This window comes from Pongo abelii, chromosome 1, assembly GCF_028885655.2.
Source record: "Pongo abelii isolate AG06213 chromosome 1, NHGRI_mPonAbe1-v2.0_pri, whole genome shotgun sequence".
Lineage (NCBI taxonomy): Eukaryota > Metazoa > Chordata > Mammalia > Primates > Hominidae > Pongo > Pongo abelii.
This window is the reverse complement of record NC_071985.2, coordinates 230,541,684-230,563,022: the sequence shown is the minus strand read 5'-3', so window position 1 is coordinate 230,563,022 and position 21,339 is coordinate 230,541,684. Positions and strand designations below refer to the sequence as shown.

General features: G+C 62.3%; 1 protein-coding gene across 2 annotated transcripts in view; it reads left to right on the top strand.

Annotated features, from left to right (window-relative positions):
- Positions 1 to 1,159: 1,159 nt before the first annotated feature.
- TP73 (tumor protein p73) overlaps positions 1,160 to 21,339 on the top strand; it is a 54,244-nt gene continuing 34,064 nt past the window's right edge. For both annotated transcript variants that reach the window (XM_024254795.3, XM_024254805.3), the window contains exons 1-2: positions 1,160 to 1,257; positions 1,888 to 2,008. In XM_024254795.3, the coding sequence (XP_024110563.2) occupies positions 1,193 to 1,257; positions 1,888 to 2,008 (186 nt within the window). In that variant the 5' untranslated portion in view covers positions 1,160 to 1,192. The remainder of the gene's footprint in view (positions 1,258 to 1,887; positions 2,009 to 21,339) is intronic.

The following is a 21,339-nucleotide window of genomic DNA, read 5'->3' as shown; positions in this document are numbered from 1 at the left end:
AGGGCCCGGTACGTGGCGGCCCAGGAGCGTGCCACAGGCTTCTATCAGCTCCTGCCTGCCTGGGGAAGGACAAAAGCGACAGGTTCCAGGCCATGGCCTGCACCCCCGCTGGCCGTGGGCAGGTCCAGGCCTGCCTGCCTGAGCACTGCAGGGCGGTGGCCAAGCCTGTCCCATAGCACCTCACCGAGGACCTGGGAGGCTGGCCCAGAGCAGAGGTCACCTCAGTCGGGGCTGGGGGCTGTGGGCAGGGTAGGCTCAGGTTTCCCTGTCCCCTCCCCCAGCTGTGCTCTGCCTGGACACTGCCACCTCCTCATGGGTGTCCAGGGCCACTGGGAACTGGGCCCAGGGGTTCTCAGGGGAGCAATGGTGGAGACAAAGACCAGTGGATGGGCGCTGGGGTCAGGGCTCTCCAATCCCTGGGTGAGGTCCTGCTCAAGGCGTGACCACCCAGGCAGTGGTCGGCTCCAGGACAGTGCAGCTTCAAGTTCCCAGCCTTGCCAGGCTTCCCTGTGGCCCTGGGGTGGAGGAAGGAGCCCCGGCTCAGAAGGTGAGGGGGCATCTGTGTCCTGCAGCAGTCGGCACAGCTAGGCTCTAGCCAGGGGCTTGGCTGCAGCCTCCAGGGCAGCCTTCACACATGCTGTTCCCAAGATGGGGTGACCGGGACCTGAGCCACCTCCAGGTCCCGGGCATCAGGGAGACCCCAAACCTGGCTGCATCCCGCAGGCCAAACCTAGACACAGGGGATCACAACAGACCACAGGCCTCACACGCTTGTCCCAGCCCAAGCGTCTCAAAGAGTCTGCTCTCCCGAAGGCCCTCAAGGCAGCCCCAGGAGCGGGTGCTGCTGTCACCCCCTCTTCCAAGGCAACGGCTCTGAGAAGCTCCTGCCTGCCCAGGGCACCCCCACGGATGGGTCTGACCCAGGCCCGCCACCTCCAAGGCAGAGCTGCCCACCTGGCCTTCGGTTTCTAGCCGCGGGGAACAGGGTGGACGAAATGACAGTGGAGAGGGCACAGGGAGGGCGAGGTGGGGGCACCTGCCAGTGCTCGAGGGATACCCCCAGGCAGGCCCACTTGCCTGCCACCCCCACCGAGGCTGTCACAGGAGGACAGAGCACGAGTTCCCAGGGCGCTCAGGTGTCATTCCTTCCTTCCTGCAGAGCGAGCTGCCCTCGGAGGCCGGCGTGGGGAAGATGGCCCAGTCCACCGCCACCTCCCCTGATGGGGGCACCACGTTTGAGCACCTCTGGAGCTCTCTGTGAGTGTGCTTGGCTGGCCAGAGCTGGGGGCTCCCCTGGGAGGCACTCTGGGCTAGCCTCAGCCACCTTCACTGGGCTAACTGGGCCAGAGCAGGAGGGGCGGCCCCGGGAGGACTCTGGGCTAGCCCCAGCCACCCTCACTGGGACTTTGGGCTAAACTTGGCAACCCTCACTGGGATTCTGGGCTAGCCTCAACCACCCTTGCTGGGCTAACTGGACCAGAGTAGGAGAGGTGGCCTCACACTAGTCTTGGGCTAGCCTTAGCCACCCTCATCAGCTTGGGGACAGGGCTGGGTCGGAGGGGCAGGGAAGAAGGACTGCTGCCCTAGGCCTTCCCTGGGGACGCAGGACCAAAATTCAGACTCTTTTCTCTGGCCAGCTCTGGAGAGGGCCCATGGCCAGCAGAGGCCCAGAATAACAGAGCCCATGACTGGCTCTGCCTCTCTGGCACTAACAGCAGCCCTGGAATGGCAGGTGGAGGACAGAGATGGGATGAGAGGGAATGGGAAGGGCAGGAGACGTAGGCCTCACCAGGAGTCTCAGGCTAGTCTTGAGCTCTGGGCCTGGGAGGTATGGGGGTGACGCCCAGACTGGGGACTGACGCTTCTATTTTCCTCTGCCTGCCCCAGGGAACCAGACAGCACCTACTTCGACCTTCCCCAGTCAAGCCGGGGGAATAATGAGGTGGTGGGCGGAACGGATTCCAGCATGGACGTCTTCCACCTGGAGGGCATGACTACATCTGTCATGGTGAGTGGGGGGCTGCCTTCTGCAGAGGACTGGAGTGGGGGCAGCAAATGTGGCCTGTCCTGTCTTGGGAGCCTGGCAGAACCAGGAGATAGCCTCTTGGTTGTACAGCTTCCCCTGTGGGTTTCTCAGGACACTTCAAATTGCAAAGGAGAAAATGTATCAGCTCATGTAACTGTCAATCCAGAGATAGGAATGGATTCAGGCATGGCTGGATCCAGGTGTAGGAAGGGCTTCAGGCATGGCTGGATCCAGGTGTAGGAAGGGCTTCAGGCATGGCTGGATCCAGGTGTAGGAAGGGCTTCAGGCATGGCTAGATCCAGGTGTAGGAAGGGCTTTGGACATGGGTGGGTCCAAGGGTAGGAAGGGCTTCTACGGCTGGATCCAGGTATAGAAAGGGCTTCGGGCATGGCTGTGTCCAGGTGCTTCACAGCTGCCTCGCTCAGTCTCTTGGCCTGCTTTCCCCTGCAGTGGCTTTGTTTTTAGGCCGCGTCTCCTCTCATGGTGAAGAGTACCAGGCTCCACCAGCATGCCCTATCCCTGTGGAGAGGAGATCCCTCTTTTCCCATAGTCCAGCAGTCCTGCCTCTCGTTGATCTGAATGTGGTCACGGACCCATCTCTGAGCCACCTCTGTGCCTCTGATTGGCCTGGGCTCCACCATCCCTGGAACAGGCTGACAATGGAATGGAGTGGGGTGGGCCTCCCCACACAGGGACCCCCAAAGGAAGATGGAGGTGCTGTTTCCAGGAGAAGAGGACTGGATAGGGGGCAGGCAGGGCCAGGGAGGCCTCCGGCACCCCATCTTAGCAGGCTCCCCCATTCCTGGGAGTCTCAAGCCCTGCCCCATTGGCTGCTCCTCTGGGGGAAAAGGCCAGGCTGTGGGAGCCGGTGGGGGCCACGCTCCTGCCTACCTCTCTGGCCGCCCATAGCCAGGCCTCGACTGTGCTAGGAGGTGGATGGCAGGTGGGCACCACACGTGAGGAGAGAGCAAAGATCCCGACCTGGGAGGCCCAGCGAGGCCCGCCGTCCCGCTGCCCCGGGCCTGCCCCGCCTGACTCGTCAGCTGCTCGGCCCCGCCCACATGCTGACTGCCCCGCCCCGCCTCCGCCGCCCAGGGATTCATAGGTGGGGAGCTTGTGCGCCCTACGGAAAAACCAGCCCGAACTGTGGGGATGCGCGTCTGGGGCAGGGTCGGGCCTCCCTCACTTATGCTCAGCCCGCAAGGGAGGGAGGCGATGCTGGGCCTCTGGGGGCCCGAGAGCACCCAGCCTGGCCTTCCTCCTCCCTCAAGTCCCCATTCCAGGAGCTGGAGCCCGTCCCTTGCCCCTGCGCACGACTGTCTGAGGCATGGGGGTGGGCGGCCCAGCCACCCTGAGCACTGGAGGGAGTGGGGGCTGTGGGGCTCCAGTCAGAATGAGCAGAGTGAAGCGGGGCGGGGGAGTGTGGAGGTGGAGGTGTTGCCCATTCCGTCTCCATTGCGGATGCTGGGCTGGCCCAGAGCCATGTGGGGCCACAGAAGGCACCTCCTTGGGCAGCCACAGTCCCAGGGGGGTCGATTCCTCCGAGGAGCCCCTCAGCCTGTATCTGAGGGTTCGACCGCCCACCCCTGCCCTCCCACCCCTGCTCAGGAGACCGCCCCAGTGGAAACACTCGACAGTGTCCGCGCGTGTTCTAGTTCTGTGTTATGGGTGAGGAAACCGAGGCAGATGCTGGGAAAGGGTGGGCTGGGGATGGGGCCGGATAGTGCAAGAAAGTGAGACTGTGACCTCTCCCCTCTCTCCCTTTGGAACAGTTCTGCCGGCTGCTCTCTGGGGACAAGGGTCCTGATCCCGCCCCCTCCAGTTCCCCTTCTGGACATCCGTGTCCTCCAATCTGGGGAGGGGCAGGAACTGGCCGCTGGACCCCAGGGAGGGAGGGAGGAAGACCCATAAGATTGTCTCCTGAGATCCAGAAGCCACCTCCCAACCCCAAGTTGCTCAGCCATTCCCCCTGCAGAGGGCAGAAGGCCCCTAAGATGGCACAGACCCACCCTGCATCGGGAGGAGGACCTGGGCTCAGGGAGGCAGAAGGAGCAGTTCTACATTCCTGTGGGTGGAGCGTGCTTGTCCCCCCCAGCCCCGGAGGGTTCCCTGAGCTCCATATCGGGGTCTGGTCCGAGCCCCCGCCTGCTGGAACGTGCCACTCCCCAGCCACAGGGTGACAGTGGGGGCCTTGAACATCCGCAAACAACAAGGTGGCTGGATCTGTCTGGCAGCGACACGCCTCCTCCCAAAGCCGTGTATGGAATCCCTAGGTGCACAGCTCGGCTCACGGAGATGGGGGGTTCCCTGGAATGAAGGCTGGCCCAGGCCTGTGTGGGGAGAACCAAGCCTCATTCTGACCCCAGGGCCCAGCCCCCTCACGACAACGGCTGCTGGGCCAAGAGCATGCTGTCCCCTACCCCAGACTCCCATGGGAGCGCCAGGTACAAAGACAGAGACTCCGAGAGGCACCAGCGGGCCGGCTCGGGCAGCCTGGCACAGGGCCCAGGGCTTAGCTGCCTTGAGAATGGCCCCTGGCCCGCTAAGTCCAGGGGTCCCAGAGCGGGGCTGGAGCTGAACTTGGGGGCATTGTTGTAAAGTTCAGCCCGGGAGCTCAGGGAAGCTGCTGTGCCGGGGCTGGGGACCTGGACCCGGTTCAGTGCGGATGCAGGCATGGGGGGCTCTGAGTGCCCCCCGGAAAACTGCCACCTGCAGCTCAAGGGCCCAGTTCTAGCCCCACCATGAGGCTGGTGACTTTGGATAAGAAACACTACACAGGCTCGGACTCGGGTCAGATAGGCGGTTCTAGTGCGGGATGTTTCTGGGGCTACCGACAGTCTTGCGTTCGTGGCTCAGGTGGGGGGCCTGCTTGTGGAAGTGGCTGCACACGCACCCGCCCCCACCTGCCCCTGGTGGCTCCCTCTGGCCACCTGTCCCTGGGTGTTGGTGGCATCTGGCCGCTCCCATACGCAGGGGCGGGTCTGGGACTCATCCAGCAAAGGGGCCTCAGCTCGGGCAGGCACAGTGCTTGAGCGCGGGACGCTGGTCCTCTGCAGTGGGGCGTGCCTTCCGCATCTGGGGGACGTGGGTCTCCCCGCACTACAAGCAGGCAGATTGGTTCCCACTCGACACAGGGTGTCTGAGGGATGCCTTAGCCACCTGCTTAGCAGCTGTGGGAGACAGGCGGAGCAGGTGGTTTCAAGCTCCCACAATTCTCTGAGCCTCCATGTCCTTGCTGGTGAAGTTGGGGTGACAGGGGGTAGGAGCCCAGAGCAGAGAGCCCTTCGGGAGGTGGCATAGACTCTGGGGTGCCAGGTGCTGGGTGCTGGCTCTGCCCAACCCCATGGGCCTCGGACAACCCTCCTGCCACACTGGCCCCTGCAGAGGAGGCTGAGTTTAGGCAGTTCAGGAGAGCGGGGCGTGGACAAGAGCAGCTGAACCCTCAGTGGGCTTTAGAGGAGTCCCAGGCCAGACTTATTGGGGAGACTGTGAGCTCTGTGTGGCCACAGCAGGAAACAGACCCCGTGGTCACTGTGGCCATCTGACTGAGATGGCCCAGAAAGTCCAGGAGGCCGAGGTGGGTGTGGCTGGGGGCTCTGAGGCCAGATTTTGCTGAGCTCAGGACCCACCCTTTCCCTTCTGAGCTGGGCAACTCTTAAAGAATTACGTAGCCCTCTGGGCCTCAGTTTCCTGTCTATAAATAGCGCTACTGAGAGGCTCCAAGTCACCCACGATTTGAGGATGTCCAGTGGTGCCGGGCCCATCGGGAGTATGTGACAAACGCTAGGTGTGAGGGTGAGGGCAGGGAGGAGGCCCTGTGTTTAAGAAAGCTGCTCCTCGGAGACCAGAACAGCAGAGCCAGGAGGGCCTAGGATAGGATCTGGGACCAGGGCCTGCTGCCTTTGCCTGGCACAGTTCCTGCCTGAGCTGCCCCGTGCCTTAGGCTCTGGCTGTCCCTGAAGACCCTACGTGGCTCACAGGGACCTCACTCTAAAATAGGGCCCCGTTCTGCAAGAGGAGAGCGGGGGGAAGCCTGTGGCCCTGGCCTCCCCGTGGGCTGGGGAGGGTGGGCCGAGGAGCCACAGCTAAAACTGGCCCAGTCCCCGCCCTCTCAGGACCCGGGCTGGTTCCCTGAATGAGGGATGGGGTTCTGGATGCCACCTGGGTGGGGTCTGCCCTGGGCACCCCCACACCGTCTGGGAAGAGCTGCAGAGGTTAAACCTCCCTCGTAGGCTCGCAGGCTGCAAGGAGGCAGTGTGGGTGTGACGGTGGGGGCGGGGGTCCTAATCCTCACCCGGACCCACCCGAGGAGTCTCTGCAGTGCTGGGCCTGGGCTTGGAAGCGAATCCCCGCCCCTCTGAGCGCCAGCATCCCCTCAGACAAAACCAGCGCAGGGCAATGAGACCTCCGGCCCTTGCTGGCTCTCAGGATGCTCCACAAGGAGGGAGGACACAGGAGGGGAGAAAAGGGAAGAGAGGCAAGGGTCTCCTCCCTCCCCTCCCCTCCACTCTGCTCCGCTCCCCTCCTCTCCCCTCCCCTCTCCGTCCCTAGAGCCTCCTCCAGGCCTGGCCCCTCCCCCGTGCCCCTTCCCGCCTCTCCTGGCGCCTTTCTCTGACAGCAGGTGTTGTGGGCACGTGGGCCACAGAGCGGGGTCTACAGCTGGTGGGGCAGAAGGCGGGCTGATCTACCCTGGGGGCCCCGGGAACCCAGTAGCAGGACAGACACCCGGGGTCAGAACCTTCGGACACTTGGGGGCTTGAGACCCTAGAGGTCACCCCAGATAGTCCTTGGTGACTTCAGGGAGAGGCATTCTCCCCAGGCCCAGGAGAAGGAAGGGCGCAGGTCCCGTGCATGTGTGGCCCCCAGGAAGGGGCAGGCGGACAGAGGGAAAAGGACACCCCTCCCTTCCAAGGAGGATCTGTAGCCAGAGGAAGGGTGGGGTCGGGCGTGGGAGCAGGGAGGGGGCTTAGCTCGCCACGGTCAGCTCTGAGACCCCAGCACACCCATTACCCCCTCCCAGAGAGCCCCCACTCAGCCTTTCCTTCGGTGGGCTTTCGTGACAAAGCACTTTGGGGCTGCACAGAAGTGAACCCCACCCAGCACCTGGGTCTCAGAGCCTTGCAGCTTCTGCAGCCTCTTCCATGGGGTGGGATGAAGCCAGCTGCCCAGCAGGGACCCTGTGCTGTGAGTTTGGCCTTGAACTGACACATCACAGGCACCAGGAAACGAAGTCCCCCTGTCTGTGCTGGGACATAACCCCTCCCACGAACTGGTTCCTGAAGAGTGTCGTGGCCCGCGGCAGCGTCATTCCCCTCCTGTCCTGCTGTCCAGGGTCGTGCGGAAAGTCAGGCGGAATCCCCAGTGAGTCAGAAGCAGAATGAAAGCAGAATGGAGGACCCAGCAGGGAGGGAACCTGGAGGAGGCACTGAGGGCCACGCCAAGGGGGTGTGGCCCCGGGTCCCCTGTCCTGTCCTCTGCAAGGCTGGGCCTTGGGAACATTTGCAGAAAGCTGGGTGCCGCTCTGGGGCAGAGGCCAGTGGTTTTGGGTGCTTTTGAGTTGGAAACCTGTAGCTCAGCCGCACTGGGATCCCCGCAGCCTGGCCCAGACGCTAAGGGTGGAGAGATGCGGGGTCTCAGGCACGGTGCCCTGGGCATGGGTGGGGCTCGTGCTGAAGGCAGCCTGGCTGTCTTCCCTCCTCACGTCCTTCCCCTTGGCGCTCTCCTTTTGGCTATTTATAAAACCATCAGGCCAGCCCTGTGCATGGGACTCGCCTGAGTCTCCTTTTCAATCCATCATTCCCTTTGGCAGGCGAGGACACCGCCTGCAGAGGCTGGGAATGTGCCCTGTGAGGGTGGGGAGTGGAACCCAGGCCCCGCCTCGGCCCGGCTCTGAGGGTCTCTCCATCCCTGAGGAGCCCGCCCCCAACCCAAGAGGGGTCCCAGGCTCAGAAGCAGAAGGCACCCCCACCCCCAGGGCATCTCCCATCCCAGCAGGAGTCTCCTGGTGCTCGCCCTGGGCTCTCCTGCAAGGAGGCTGCTGCTTTCCCCAGAACCTCCAGTCTGGGCCCCAGCCGACCCCCTGCAGGGGGCTTCCCAGAGACGCCCTTCCTGAACCTGATCTACCAAACTGTCTTTTTCTCAGTTGTCTCCTCCTGAGTGCTGCCACCCTTCCTGTTGGGGGCTGAGATCCTCTGCCACAGGAAGAGACAGGCGTCCAGGACTCACCTGCTGCCTCCCAGCCCCAGGGCCCTGAGCTGGGCTCTCCAGGCCCCAGCCCCTTGGGGCACAGCACCCGGAATCGTCCTTTCGTCCTCAGCCCAGCCTGCTGGTGGGGCAGGGCGGGTCCCCAGGGCTCCTCAGGCAGCTGCAGTCCAAACCTCTCCTGCCCTCACCCAGCTCTGCCTGCTCTCCCGGGGGGTGGGGGTGGGGAGCGATGAGGCCCCTGCCGGCTCTCGGTGGGGACGACAGGGAGGAAGGAAGCTGGGGAGACGGAGACAAGAGAAAGCAGGCAGGTGGTTTGGGATTTGGCAGGAAAAGGTTCAAAGGAAAGGGGAAAGCGTCTCCGCATGGATTTCTCAGCTCCCCGTGGATTTCTCAGCCCTCGTGAGAGCCACGGCGCCCGGAGGACTGGAAGTGTGGGTCCGCAGGCCCCATCCCTGGGTTCGTCTGAGCATGGATGCCCTGCCTGCTTCCAGGGGGACTCGAGCCCCTCTGCCAGGGGCAACTTTGTACCCAAGACAGCTGAAATACAATGGAAATTCAGACGGCCCAACAGGAAGTGGCAGTCACCTCAAAGGCCCCACTAGGCGGGTGCGGGGCACCACTGCAGAGCCCCTCACTGGCTGTGCCAAGGCCGTCCACGCCTGCAGTGGGCCCCACCGCCAGGCTGTTCTTTGGCAACAGTGGCTTGTCCCTGTTTCCTGGGGGCTTGGCCAGTGCCAGGGTGGGCTCCAAACGCACGGCTCTGGGCTCTTGGACTCACCCCTGCTTTGGGCAGGGGTGGAAGGCAGGCCCCACAAGAGCTGCTCACTCCCGTCACCTGTCTCCCTCGGGGGTCTAGGGTCGCAGCCTCCCGTGAGCCCCTCCTCTCCATGCAGCCCTTGGACTGGTCCTGGCGGATCACCGAGTTCCCCGCGCAGGGGGCAGATGCGCCCCCACCTGGGTGCCAAGGGAGGCGACACCATCTCTCCCCCTTGGGGTGGCCCAGCCTTGCCTACCACGATCTTCAGGACTGGGGCTCAGCCCTCATGCCTGGGAACAGAGGCTGCTTTACGGGGTGAGGGCCTGGGGCCCCCCGAGCCTTCCCCAGGCAGGCAGCACCTCGGAAGGAGCCCTGGTGGGTTTAATTATGGAGCCGGCGCTGACCGGCTTCCCCGCCCTCCCCGCGCAGCCTCCTTGGTGCGGTCCAACACATCAGCGGGCAAGCTGAGGCCTGCCCCGGACTTGGATGAATACTCATGAGGAATAAAGGGGTGGGCCGCGGGTTTTGTTGTTGGATTCAGCCAGTTGACAGAACTAAGGGAGATGGGAAAAGCGAAAATGCCAACAAACGGCCCGCATGTTCCCGAGCATCCTCGGCTCCCGCCTCCCTAGCTGCAGAGCCTCTCCCGCTCGGTCCACGCTGCCGGGCGGCCACGACCCTGACCCTTCCCCTCGGGCTGCCCAGATCCATGCCTCGTCCCACGGGACACCAGTTCCCTGGCGTGTGCAGACCCCCCGGCGCCTACCATGCTGTACGTCGGTGACCCCGCACGGCACCTCGCCACGGTAGGTGTGATGCGCCCTTCATAGGATCTCTTCGGGGACTTTGCAGGGGATTTTGCTGCGGTATAGGGTTTAGAGGGGCATCCTTCTGCCTGCCTTCCTAGCCCGGAGTCTGCTGCCCGTTGGGGTGAGCAGAGGTAGGAAGGGAGGCGTTGAGGGGCTAGAGGCAGGTCCCAGGCATGGAGGCAGGCAGATTTGGGCTCCAACAGCCTGTGCCCACCTGCTGGGCAGGGACCCACAGCCAGGGAGAGGAGGCCAGGTCCATGCCGATGGGGCTGCTGGTGTTTCTGCCTCATGCTTGGGGGTCTCTGATGCTCCTTGGCTTTGGGGGCTGGTGGCTCGGTCCAGGCTCAGAGTTTCCGAGCTGCCCTGCCCTGCCCCAGCCGCCAGGAGCTCAGTGCACCCTAGAAGTCATCTTTGCTCCTGGGCTTGGGTGTGAAGCTGCCCCCACCCTCACCAGCGAATTTGCTCATTTGACAGCAGTGGCAGACGGTGCTTCTTGTCAGTCCCACGGGCTCTTCTCGGTGTGGGTCTGAGCTCCAGGGCCAGGACCTGTGGCAAACTGGGCTTGAGGCCTCTTGCGCCACCCGCCCCCTGCAGTGGGCTGCTGGCTTGGTAGAGGAGAGGGAAGGGCCTGCTGCTTGTGGTTGGCCCCTGCAGCCTGAGCCCTGGGGACCTGGCCTCACTTCCAGACTTGCCAGGTCCCTGGGGGCCAGGCAGGCACCAGCTGCTAATTGAGAAGGTGGAAGGCTGGGCACAGCTGCTCTATGTGGGGCCGTTCCTCCTCCCAGGGAAGCAGACAGCTGGGGCCATGGGTACCTGTGCCACATGGGAAACTCGGCCATGGGCAGGGGGCAGCGGGCAGATAGGCAGAGTCTAAGTGCCCCCAAGCTCTGCTGGCACTGGGATGAAGAGGCACAAAGATCTGGGGATGGAGGCCTTTGGAGCCGTGGGCTCCAGGCAGTGTGACCAGCGTGTGTGTGACAGCGATGTGTGTGAGTGCGCACACCAGTGTGCACATCAGTGTGCATGTGGCGGGTGGGTATTGGTGTGCGTGCATGTGTGTGTCTAAGTGTGGATGTGCATGCAATACACAGGCGAAGATATGTGCAGATGTGTGTGTGTTGTTACGGGTGTGTGTACAGGCTGGTGTGTGTGTACACGTGTTTGCATATGTGTTGTGTTGTGTGTACATGTGTGTACGTGTGAGCAGATTGGTACTGCAGGTGTGATTGTGTGATTTGGGTGGGTAGGTGCTCATGTGTGTCCGTGTGTGTGTTGCGATGGGTACATGTATGTCTGTGCCTGTGGCTGTGTGTTCCCAGGCAAGGCTCTGAGAAGAGAGGCAGTGTGTGTGTGGCCCAGAGGGTGGGTGAGGGTGTGGGTGACCCAGCCCCACAGCCTGCCCAGATGCTGGGTCCATGCACACGAGTCTGGCGGCACCATGGCCTCTCCACACGCCTGCATGATCTTTTTATCTGAAACGCAGTGCTGGGACTGTAGCCCAGAGCGGGGAACGGCTGCATCAGGCATGGGGTGTCCCTCTCTCCCTTGTCTGGCTGTCACCCACTTGTTCATTGATACATGTATCCACCAACACATTGCTATTAGAAACGCACAGCAGGCCTGGGGCTCCTGGGGGGGGGGCGCCTTGTACCCCCAGACTCTCCCAGGAGGTGCATGAGCTGGGAGGGGCTGTCTCCCGGCTGCTGGATCGCCTGGAACCCAAGGTGGAGCCAGAAGCCTCGGGTGGAGAGGCCAGTGTTGCTGCCTGGCCAGCCGAGAAGCCTGGGGACCTGGGGGACTCTAGTACAATCTTTTCCCTTGAATGGAGCAGATGTCACCATGTGACTCACCCTCTGGGGGGACTCCACCAAGGTTGAGTATGCGGTCTCGCAGACGCCATTCCTGGGAGGGGTGGGGAGGTGGAGCTGCCTGCCCTGGCCTACAGACCTCACTGCCTGCAGGAGCTGCTGGTGTCCACTCGGCTGCTGCTGCCCAGTGCCCTGGGCATCAGCAATGGCCAGCTGTGCCATCACTGTTTCTTTTTAGACCAAGGATTACTGTGGTTCATTCGTTCATTTGTTCATTCATTCGTCCCATCAGCAAGTGTCAACTGGGCACGTTTGTGTGTTAGGCTGAGTGCCAGGAGCAGTTGGAGGCAGTGCCCAGAGCCAGCCGTGTCTCCAACACCTCTTCTCTCTCGGGGGGAGGCGGGCTAGGCTGGGCCATCCTAATGGGCTGAGTGGTGACTCGGTTTCCCTGTTTCTGTGCCAGAGAGAATATTCATGACTTCGTCTTACTGCAGGAATGTGTTTTGAGAAAGTGGTATTCAGCCCAAAGGGTTTTAAACCCAAAGTGAGCGAATAGAGTTGTATTGGAGTTGGTGGCTTTGTGAGGCCCTGGTTATTCTTATCAAAGTACAGCGGCTGTTCCGGAGCCCGCTGGGCCAGCCTGGCCCTGGGAAGAGGCCTCTGGGTTGCAGGACACTGTCTGAGCCCCCAGCTGGGCCCGCCAATTGCCCCCAGCCTGGCACAGGGTTCCAGGTGTGGGCTTGGGGTCTGTCTCTCTGGCACCTGCCAGCTGAGTCTTTGGGCAGTGACACTGCTCTCTGAGCCTCAGTCTCCTCTATGATCAGGATGGTGTTCACCGTAGCTGCTCGGCTGTGGGGCCCAATGGGAGCCACTGGCTACTTGCTGCAGATGGGGACGCAGGGAGGCCTGGCCTGGAGAGCTGCAGCCTCAGCCCCCTCCTCCCGCAATCCCAGCCATGCAGCCTCAGCCCCTCCTCCCGCAATCCCAGCCATGCAGCCTCAGTCCCTCCTCCCACAATCCCAGCCATGCAGCCTCAGCCCCCTCCTCCCACAATCCCAGCCATGCAGCCTCAGCCTCCTCCGCCAGCAATCCCAGCCATGCTCTTCTCTTACGTCCCACACTGTCCTTCCTCATGGGGGACTGGATAACCCTGTGGTGGCTGTGGCCAAACAAGGCCACGTTCTGAGTCTGCGGCTCCCACGGACTGGGGTTAATCAATGCCCAACCCTGAGGTGGACACAGAGACTACCCACTTCTGCCTGTAGCAAGGAAGGAGCTGACGGTTGGACGAGTGGGGCCCCTCTAGAAGAGGCTGAGCGCTGGAGACGTTGGAGCTGGGCGCTGTCCACCAACACCCGGGAGTCTCCCTGACTTCCCAGATGTCCAGCTCATGGCCCCTTGCCCCCCACTTCCTCCTGGGGCCTTTGTTCTTCAGCTTTAGGGTTTCAGGAGGTTAGCCAGGGTGATGGGAGACACCCCTAGCTCTCCTGCACCCTCTATATGGTGGGGCTCGAGCCTGTCTCGCCGCAGGGCCTGGGCTGTGCACCCTTGGGCCTGGCCTGTTCCCACCCTGCCCCTCCACGTGGTGGGCATCCATGCGTTGTGGGAACGTGGCCACCCCTGTGCCGAGGAGCAGCATGGACAGGTCTGGAGCTTTGGGCACCCCCACTCCCATGTGCCCCATGGAGCCAGTGTCCACTCTCTTCCTGCAGAAAGTGAAGCCTCTGGGTGGGACGGGCCTCCAGGACAGGGCTCTGGGGCGGGGGGAAGCCAATCAGTGCAGCAAGCTGCAGTTACTAGGCACCTACTGTGTACGTGGGGCTATGGAGCCAAGGGACGCAGCTGGCAGACGTTCTGGGAGGGCCCCCGGCTGCAGTGCTGGGGATAGACCACAGGGGGGCAGGGCTGAGGCCAGGAGCCGCCTGCAGGCTGGGACGATCCAGGGACTTGGGCAGCCGCGCTGGCCAGGTGGTACGACACCGTGGGATTCTGGGCAAGATTTGCTGATGGGCTGGATATGAGGGGAGGGGTGGGGGGACGCCAAGTTTTGTGCCCTGAGATTGGTAGAACTGCAGCAGGGCAGGGGTGAAAACGCCGCGGTCGGCCGTGGCTGTGGCCATGGCCGTGGTTGTGTTGGAGACGCCCGGCAGCCGTTGCAGAGCTGAGAAGGAGCCGCATGCTGGGAGGAGGACGACGAGCGAGCAGTTCCCAAAGCCCCATGAGGGAAGGGTTTCCAGTGGTCCTGGGGCCTGAGAAGTGTGACCACCTGGTGGCATCAGAGGAGGTGGTGGGTGGTGGTCAGGCGTAGGGTGGAGTTTGAAGGTGACCTTAGAGGAGGAGCAGAGGAGGATTCAGAAAGATGCTGAGGTTCCATTTGCAGCCTTGCAGGAGGCTCTGCTGCCCTCCAAGGCAGGCAAGGCCGGCAGGGTCCAGGTGGGAGGTGGGTAAGGAGTTGGGGCCACACTGGCAGGAGCGGCCATGTGGACACTCAGTTGCTGGTGTGGGCAGGCAGGCTGTGGAGACGACCTCTAGGGAGTCCTGCGCATGGGTGCTTCCAGTCAGGGCTCTGGGGAATCTGCACGGAGGCAGGGAGAGACAGCGGCTGGAGCTGAGCACTGGGCATTGCGACATCCGAGACACCAAGCAGAGGGGGAGATGCGGAGGGGCAGCCTGGGAGGCCAGGAGGCACGAGGGGCCCGCTGGGAGAATAGAAAAGGGACTGGGGCTTGGCAACCCAGAGGCTGCTGAGTCCCCTGGTTTGGAGAGGGCGGGGCCCAACTGGGAATCACTCATGGGATTGCTGAGCATGGCCCAGGGAGCCCTCAGCATCCTCTCCAGGCCTCGTGTCATGAAAGACCTCAAGCAGCGGTGGGGCTCAGGCCATCTAGGGCCAGGGGAGGGACCAGTTGTCCTAACTGGAGATCCAGGGATCAGAGGAGCCACCCCACTCACCCGCCTGCTGTGCCTAGTGCACGCCCGCCTCCGGCCCCCCTGCCACCCTCGGCCAGCTGCTATTTCTGTTTCCTTCGTTCTGTCCCCCATTGGACCTCCCCCCCAGTCACCAGCCTAGTGGGACCTCAACTTGCTAAACCCAAACTGAACTCATCTTCCCCTGAGGGGGGACGGTGCTGCATCTCAGCCAGCAGGAAATCCACTCTCCCCTTTGCTCAGGCCAGAGCCCTGGAGGCACTCTCCACGCCTGAGGTCCTGTGAATCCTGCCTGCAAATGTGCCCGGGGCCCCTGTGCGGCCCACCTCGCACCCGCTGCTCAGACACATCTCACAATTGCTGCCTTTGCTGATGCCTGCCCTGTGTTCTCAACACTGGAGCCAGAGGGAGCGCTTTGCAGCCCTGGGCGTCTCTGCTCAGCTCCGACCACCTCTCCCGCTGTCTCCCCGGGCTCCGTCTCTCCCTGCATGGGCCCTCGGCCCTTCCTCTGGCTGCAGGCTCTCTGCCCTGCTGGTCCCCAGCCTGGAAACACCCCCAGGCCCACCCAATACCTGGGGCAGATCTTCCCCTTCCTGCAGGGCCGCCTTCACCTTTTCCTGAGCCCGTCCTTGCCTGGATGCCAGCCCTGGCCCCTGTGCCTGGCTCTGTGTTTCTGAGACCACTTTTGATCCCAAGCCCCTGCACTCTCGCTGGCTGGTTTGTTTACTGTCATCAGCATGGAGGGTCGGGGCCGTGTCTCATGCCGGCTGCCGTCTCCCTGCACCTGGGAGGGTGCCAGGACGTCAAGCCTAGGAAATGGGTGTGAAGAGGAGACCTGCCTTTGCGGGAGCTGACCAAGGCCAGTGCACTGGGCGGGACCATCTGTCACTCCTGAGCCCACTAACTGGGGAAGGGACAGGCAGAGCGGGGCTGGGCGATTGCTGAGCAAGCGTGCTTCTGTCCCTCTGCCTCGATGGCCCCCCACAGCCATCCTGGACCGCCTTCTCCACCTTTGGGCTCCTGCTCCAATGTCCGCTTATCACCGAGGGCCATCGGAGGTGGCGTGCCCCGTGACTGCCCCCCCACCCGTCCCGTACCCTGCACTGCACTTGTCATAATTCAAAATCTCGGCTCAGCCACCCATTCTCAGCTCAGACACTAATGTGTGCTGGGAGGCATCCAGGAAGCCCTGCTAAGCACCCGTCAGTGTCTCCAGCATAGCAGGAGGCTGTTACAGGTGGCGCCTGATTCATGTCTGCAGGACGGGTGGATGGATGGGCAGGGGCATGTGTGCAAGGACACAGGATGTCAGGGCTGACACCTGGGTTGGGCTCTGGGATGCTGGCAGCAGGGTTCGGAGAGGGGAGAGAAGTGTGTGTGAGCTGTGCCTTCCCCCTCGTCTTACCAGGCACTCGGCACTCAGCACTGGGCACTCTGGGTGGGAGGGCCTGGACCAGCCCGTTCCAGGTGGTTAAATAAAGTCTGTGCATCCTGTTGGCCACCTGCCTTTCATAGGCAGCAGCACAGGGCCTGATGGGGATACGGCCTGGATACCCCACTGGGGCCTCCCACAGACACTCAGGGTCCAGACTGCCCCTCGCCATGACCTGGAAGGGAGGGGCTGGTGGGCCAGGCCTCTGGAGGAGGCCTCTCAGGGGAGGTGGGCTCTGAGCGGGATCCGGGAGGCAGGGGGCAGAAGCTGAGGGACGTGGAGAAGGGTCTGGGGGAGGAGGCGGCGGCACCGTGAGCGGACTCCAGGGCGGTTAGCAGGTGGAAGGCAGTGAGGGTTGAGGAGAGGGTGGGGCGAGGCCCTTGCACCGGGCCACAGTGGGCGGCTCAAATGTGGGTCCGTGGCGGCCCGGGGGGCACCAGGCTACCCTGGAGTCATCTGAAGTCACCTGGGAGTGTGGAGGGACACGCGTCTGCAAGGCCCCCGTGTGGCGCTAAACACAGAGTGGGTGCTGCAGACGGGCTCAGCCGCTGCAGACAGGTGCAGGCAGGATAGCAGCGGTGGCCCTGGGCCTCGCAGTCCTGCAGACACACGTCTGGGCAGCCGTGCGGGGCTTCTGGCGGCGCGTTTTTCCGTTGTGAGGTGTGGAAAGTTCCACGTGGCCCTGGCCTGGGATTGGGCAAGGCCTTACCTCAGCCCCGGGTGAGAGCACAGGGTACTGTGGGTGAGAGCAGAGGGTGCTGTGTGCACATTGTCGGGAGAGGGAGGCTTCCCCCCAGGCTCATGTCGAATCTTGTTGGCATTTCCATCCGTTTAATCACGGGCTCCGGGAGATGCTGTGGGAAGTACCGGCGGGACGGAGGTCTTGCCCTGGTGGGATGGGCTCTCTCCCTCCGAAGCCCGGGCTGCTTGTCAGTCACTCACCCCTGGGCGAGGTTGCGGCCCAAGTTCAGACATGCCCACGAGAGATCAGGGAGTTTGAGGAACGGCATACTCTCAAAAACCACAACAGTCTGGTCTCAACATTCTCCAGGGAGCGGGGACACGGACCTCCTTGTTCTACAAGAGCTGGAGTCACAGCTCAGAGCCCCTGTCCAGGCTGGAGGGAGAAGGCCAGGAGGCCAGCTGAGCCCTCAGGAGACTCCAGGCAGACCCCGATGCCAGACTCCAGCCCTCAAACATGCTGCCTTCTGAAACGTCCATCATGGGCCCACCATGTGCCATGCTGTGGCTGCCAGTGGTGGGTGAAGAAGAGCATGTCTCTGCCCCATCTGGAGCTCCCGTCCTAGTTGAACAGAATGAGCCGAGAGTGCGGGATAAATGCCGGGCGGGGAGCAGGGATGCTCGGGCTGGGGCAGGAGCTGGAGAGGTGACAGGAGCGAGGGAGGCGGAGGTGGAGGTGGGGAGGGGCCAGCGGGGCGTCAGGATTTCAGCTGACGTCCCTACTACGCTTTTCCACGTGCCTCCCTCTCTGACTCGGATCCTAACTGATTAGGATCAGAGGAATCTCCGTTTCCACAGAGAAGGGGGACTGCATGGCCAGGCCGTGGGCTCGGGCCCCAGTCTCCTGATCTCCGCCAAGCCCAGGGCCCCAGGAAGCGGCCCCATCCTTGGGAACTGTCCTGGCCTCAGCTCCCAAGGATGGGGTCCCTTGGGAAGCTGTTATTGCTGTCCACGGGGCAGGAGCTCCGTCTTTTTGCGCCTCTGCACTAGTGGTGGAGACAAAGGTTTCCGAATGAGCATTTGTGCCCCGCCCTCCCCACCACCCCTGCCAGGCCCAGTGCAGGGACCAGGCTGGAGGTGCCTTCCCCGCCCCACATCTCCGCCGGAGGAGTCAACTGAAACCATGGCCTTTGGAGATGTGGCCAGAGTCATTGTGAATTTTGCTGGCAGGTTTCTCTGTTGTCATTTCCGCTAAAAAATATGTTCCGTTCTGGACAGTACCACATCTGTCCTCTGTCATCCGATGGCACAGAGGTGACCTCCCATGCCTTGCTTTGCGTTCTGTCTTAATATCCTGGGCCCTGATAAAAGGCACTGTGGACACCGGGAAGCGAGAGGAGCGGACTAGTGGGGAACAGGGACACAAACTTGAAAAAGATTTATTTCCCATCTACTTGTAAAAAAAAAAAAAAATCACTCAAATGCCCCACGCCTGTAATCCCAGCACTTTGGGAGGCTGAGGTGGGCAGATCACCTGAGGTCAGGAGTTCGAGACCAGCCTGGCCAACATGGTGAAACCCCGTCTCTACTAAAAATACAAAAATTAGCGTCTGTAATCCCAGCTACTGGGGAGGCTGAGGCAGGATAATCGCTTGAACCGAGGAGGTGGAAGTTGCAGTGAGCCGAGATCCCACCACTGCATTCCAGCCTGGGCGACACAGTGAGACTCCGTCTCAAAAAAAAATAAGTCACTTGAGACGGTTTACACATTTTAAACAGTCAACAGGTGCAATGGGAATCTTTTAACAAAACCACAAAATCCAACTTAATCTGAAATAGGACGGAACCCATGCGGCGGGAGGGTGATGAGGGGGCCCAGCTCCCCTCCAGCTCCTGGCTGGTGAGGACTTTCAAGGGGCTGTCCCCGCCCTCCACATTCTGGGGAAGGCAGCCTGGACCCTGGGCACTGTCTGGGCTTGGGGCTGTGGCTGACATGGCGGGCGGCAGCACACCGTGGCCACTTTCCCCAGTTGGATGGCCCGCATGGATTTCAGGGTCTGTTTCATCCAACCAAGAGTTTCTGGGTGTCCTCTCGGTACTGGCTATCTGGACACCTCAGGGAACAGGAGAGACTCTGACCCCTGTGAGCACCTGCCCCCGAGAGCACCTGCTCTTCCCCATCCGTCCCTGTGCCCGGGGCTTAGCAACTGTCCTCTGAGTAGTGAATCTGGATTCCCGTCCCTGTTCCTCGGCGGAGCCTGCCCAGCCGCAGTTCCTCCTGGCTGGGTTTTTGTGCCAAGGCATGGAGGTCATGCCTCATGCATCGGAGCTTCCTGGACGTTGGTTCCAGGCCCGGGCGAGAGTCACTCCCAATGAAAAGTCTCAGATTACCGTATTTCTGGACCCTCTTGATCCCCACAGTCATCCTACGAAGTCCATGTTGATTTCATTTTTTTTTTTCGAGACAGAGTCTCGCTCTGTCACCCAGGCTGGAGTGCCATGGCATGATCTTAGCTCACTACAACCTCTGCCTCCCAGGTTCAAGCAATTCTCCTTGCTCATCCTCCCAAGTAGCTGGGATTACAGGTGCCCGCCACCACACCCAGCTAATTTTTTTTTTTGTATTTTTAGTAGAGACGGGGTTTCACCATATTGGCCAGGCCAGTCTTGAACTCCTGACCTCAGGTGATCCGCCCGCCTCGTCCTCCCAAAGTGCTGGGATGACAGGCATGAGCCACCACGCCTGGCCAGTACACGTTTATTTCATCCCCACTTTGCAGATGAGAAAACGAAGACCTAGGGAGGTGGAGCGATGGGCCAGGTCACACAGGTGGAGCTGAGACTTGGCCCCAGGACTCCTGACCTCAGAGCCCTGCTTGGCCCCCCGGGTCCCTGGGAGGTCTCTCCTGCCCCTCTCCTGGATGGACAGAGAGGCCTGGTTCCCAGGATGGTGGCGTGGGGGCATCAGTAGACCCAGGAGAACCTGCTGTTCTGGGATGGGCAGCTCTGGCCACCACGTCCTGCCCACCTTGTGGGAACCCCCAGACCTCAGCCATCACTGTCCCCAGCTTGGCCGATGGTAGGTGCTGGGGCTTGGATTGGGGTGTCCAGCCAGTGGGACGGGGCTTCAGGGCTGAGCTGAGCTCTGGCCTCCCCCACACTGCTCCTCTCTGCTCTCAGATAGGGAGGCCAGGGGGAAGGCGGGACCCTCCACAGCCCTCCTGGAGGGGGCCCAGCTACTGGGTGGCCTGTCACTCTCTGACCCCTCATTTTGGAGCAAGGTCACTGGCCTGCTGCCACCCCAGGGGCATGGGTGGATCAAACCAGTGAGGTCTGGGAACTGTGTTGATACCTGTGACTGGCCAAGGCTAGAGAGCAGCCCCATTTACCACTGCCTGCTGCCCATACCCCAGCCTCCAGCCCAGAGCTAATCTCCAGCGCAGGTGCACCCAGGGAGGTCCCCAACCCATCTGCAGGGAGGAGAGATGAGGCCTCCTGGGTGGGTGGGTGGGTGGGGGCTGCAGTATTTGCCCTGGCAGAGCACTCCTGCCCCGCAACAAGGCCCTGGGGCCCCAGCAGGGCCTGGTGCGTCCGCGGCCTGGAGGCTGGCGGGAAGGCCACCCGCCGGCTCCCTGGCTCCCGCGCACTCCTTGGGTCAGGCCCAGGAGCCCTGCACACACATGTAGGCACTTGTGGCCGCCGCGGGCCGGGCGTGTCCTAATTAGCCCACTATCTTGGGAGCTCTTGTTGAAAGCAAAACAAACCAAAAAAGTCCTGGTTTTGCCTGGGTTCCTCCCCGCGGCTTCCGGGGGCCATCTGGTTGTGGGAGACCCCGGACTCGTGTGCAGGCCTGTGTTAGGTTCAGGGTTCCCCGTTTCAGCAGCTTGACCCCGGGCAGGAGCCAGGCCCCAGGCAAAGCTCCTTGCCGCCAGGCAGGAAGCGAAAGGGAAGACCAGAGTCCTCCGAGCCAGGTGGAGGGGCTTGTGGAGGATGCCTGGGGAGGCCTAAGGGGGAGGTCAGAGACCCAGAAAGCCCCCCGCACTCCCCAGATGCTGCGTTCCCAGCTGCCCTCAAAGCTGCAGCTGCAAAGACTCTGCCACCCACTGGGGGTGCGACAGGGGCGGTGACCACAGGCAGGGCCAGCATGCAGGGAGAGAGGTCCCCTGGAAGCAGGAGGAGAGGACAGCGTCCCCTGGGCAGAGGACAGGCCCAGTAACCCTGGGGAGGAGGGGGCTTCAGAGGCCCCCACCCCGTGTCACTGAGCCTGAGGATGAGAGGGGACCAGAGGGAGAGGCCGACATCGGGGCCCTGCCCGGGGAAGCCCTGCTAATGGAGCCTGCCTGGGGCCCCGGGCCACAGAGGACCGCACCGAGAGGGCTTCAGGCCTGCTGTCCGGACACTTATCCACTAATTAGGATTCCCGTGTGGGGCCGCCTGCCGCAAGGGCCTGGCTTACTCCCGCTGGGCTGTGCTAGGTGCAGAGATCCTATCAGCTCTTCTCCTCTTGCCTCAATGACTAATTCCTTGGCACCTTCCTCAGATCATTCAAGAATGTGGACAAGTTAAAATATGAACCATGTTGTCGTGGGTCTGCATCCTGCTTCTCCCAAACAAGGGAGGCACGGGCTTTTTGCCCCACTGGCTGTCCTGTTCTTAGGGATGGAGCAGGGATGGGAGTCGGGCGGGGGGACCCT